This window comes from Propithecus coquereli, unplaced genomic scaffold (assembly GCF_000956105.1).
Source record: "Propithecus coquereli isolate 6110/MARCELLA unplaced genomic scaffold, Pcoq_1.0 Scaffold340, whole genome shotgun sequence".
Classification (NCBI taxonomy): Eukaryota; Metazoa; Chordata; class Mammalia; order Primates; family Indriidae; genus Propithecus; species Propithecus coquereli.
In genome coordinates this window covers 767,804-770,140 of record NW_012149064.1, presented here as the reverse complement: position 1 = coordinate 770,140, position 2,337 = coordinate 767,804, and the positions used below count along the sequence as shown (strand labels likewise).

Genomic DNA, 2,337 nt, shown 5'->3' with positions numbered 1-2,337 from the left:
TGATGTTGTCTCAGGCTTCCCAACTGAGTAAAGGACATGCCACATTCTTCACACTTGTAGGGTTTCACTCCAGTATGAATTTGCTGATGTTGTCTAAGGCTTCCCAACTGAGTAAAGGATATGCCACATTTTTCACATTGGTAAGGTTTCACTCCAGTATGAATTCGCTGATGTTGTCTAAGGTTTCCCAACTGAGTAAAGGATATGCCACATTCATTACATTTGTAGGGTTTTTCTCCAGAATGAATTCTCTGATGTTGAGTAAGGTTTGAACTACAGTTAAAAGCTTTTCCACACTGTTCACATTTGTACGGTTTCTCTCCAGTATGAATTCTCTGATGTTGTCGAAGTATTGAAAACTTAGTAAAGGATATGCCACATTCTTCACACTTGTAGGGTTTCACTCCAGTATGAATTCGCTGATGTTGTGTCAGGCTTCCCAATTGAGTAAAGGATATGCCACATTCTTCACACTGGTAAGGTTTCAATCCAGTATGAATTCGCTGATGTTGTCTAAGGCTTCCCAGCTGAGTAAAGGCTTTGCCACATTCATTACATTTGTAGGGTTTTTCTCCAGAATGAATTCTCTGATGTTGAGTAAGGCTTGAATTATGGTTAAAGGCTTTGCTACACTCTTTACATTTATAGCGTTTCTCTCCACTATGAATTTTTTGATACACAGTAAGATCTGAGGAACAAGTAAAGACTTTACTACCTCCTTTACATTTGTAAGGTTTTTCTCCAGCATAAATTTTCTGATATTGTTGAAACTGTGAACTCTGGTCAAAGGTTTTGCCACATTCTTTACATGTGCAAATGTTTTCTTCTGTGTGGATTATGTTATGTTTTCTTAGATTGGATGACTGACTAAAAACTTTCTCATGTTTATTACATCTGTATGAGTTTTCTCTAATATTAACTTCCTGATTTTCAGACTGTTTCTCTGACTGGGTAAAAGCTTCTACACATTCATTACATTTGTCAGAATACTCTTGAATGTGGGTATTCTCATTGCTAATAAGCTTTAAAGCTTGATTAAACACTTTCTCACATTTTTTATATTTGTTCTGGACATCTGGATGTTGAGATTTCTGGTATTTTCTTGAGCAAGAGTCTTGGTTCAAGGTTTTGTCAGGTTCATTGCATTGATAATTTCTATCATTAATATAAATATCTTGGTAATTATTTAGGGAAGAATCCTGGATAAAGGACATCAAAGTTTTATTGGATATGTAATGTTTTTCCCAAATATCTATTCCCTGATATTGATTAAGCAATGATGAATGGGTAGAATCCTTACAATACGAATCACAGTTGTAGATTCTGGCACAAAATGGTATTATCTGTTGGTGGAAGAATACTAAACTTTTAACAAAGGACCCATCAAATTGATCACATTTAGAAATATCCTCTTCAATTTTAAATCTCTGGTCTTCAGAAATATTTGACTGAGCACTTAATCCAATTCTATATCCACCATCCTGGGTTTCTCTGGGGCTTTCCAAAGACTGCTCATTGCTTCTCTTAATATGTAGTGCTGAAAAGAAATGGAGATATAATTTAAATAATATGTTGAGTCCACTGAGAACAAAGATGAGTAACTATTATAGCAACAGAGAGAATGCAGGACATATGGAATTTATCATGGAAGGTAAATATTAAGGGCTCTTAAGAAGAATTAGGCAAACCTTTTTAACTGGGAAATATATACAGACTCCAGAGAAGAGACATCCTGCCAACAGTTTGGGTAAGTGCTCAGAATGTCAAGAGTGGCTGTACAGTGCCAAATTTTCCCTGTATAAAGCCATTCCCTAAAGGATGGAATAGGTAGCTATTTTTTAAATGGCAAATGCCTCAACAAAAATCACAAGACATCAAAGAAACCAAGTAATATAGTCCAATGAAAGTATAAAAATAAACATTCAAATGACCCTAAAGAACTGAAAATCTATAAAGTAATTTTAAAAGGATTGAAAATATCTACTTTAAAGATGCTCTATCAGATAAATGAACACAAACAACTAAATAAAGGAGGAAAAAATACATAAAGAAAATGAGATTTAAAGAGATTAAAACTAAAAAAACCCACAATTATAAAGCATGGACCTGAAAAATAAAATAACTAAATTTAAAGATTCACTAGATAGGTTGATAGCAGACTTAATTTAGCAGAAGAAATAATCAGCAAGCTTGATAATAGGTCATTTGAAATTTTAGTCAAGAGAGCAAAACAAAGAAACAAATAAAGAAAAGTAAAGAGAGCCTAAGGGACTTATTACCATCAAGCATGCCAAAATAGTCATAACAGGAGTCCTACAATGAGAGAAGAGAGAAAAA

At 34.0% G+C, this 2,337-nt stretch overlaps 1 protein-coding gene across 1 annotated transcript in view; it reads right to left on the bottom strand.

Annotated features, from left to right (window-relative positions):
* Nucleotides 1-1,214, bottom strand: part of LOC105815614 (zinc finger protein 420-like) — a 32,741-nt gene extending 31,527 nt beyond the window's left edge. Inside the window, exon 1 of the mRNA XM_012650813.1 lies at nucleotides 109-1,214. Within this exon, the coding sequence (XP_012506267.1) occupies nucleotides 109-1,214 (1,106 nt within the window). The remainder of the gene's footprint in view (nucleotides 1-108) is intronic.
* Nucleotides 1,215-2,337: the final 1,123 nt, after the last annotated feature.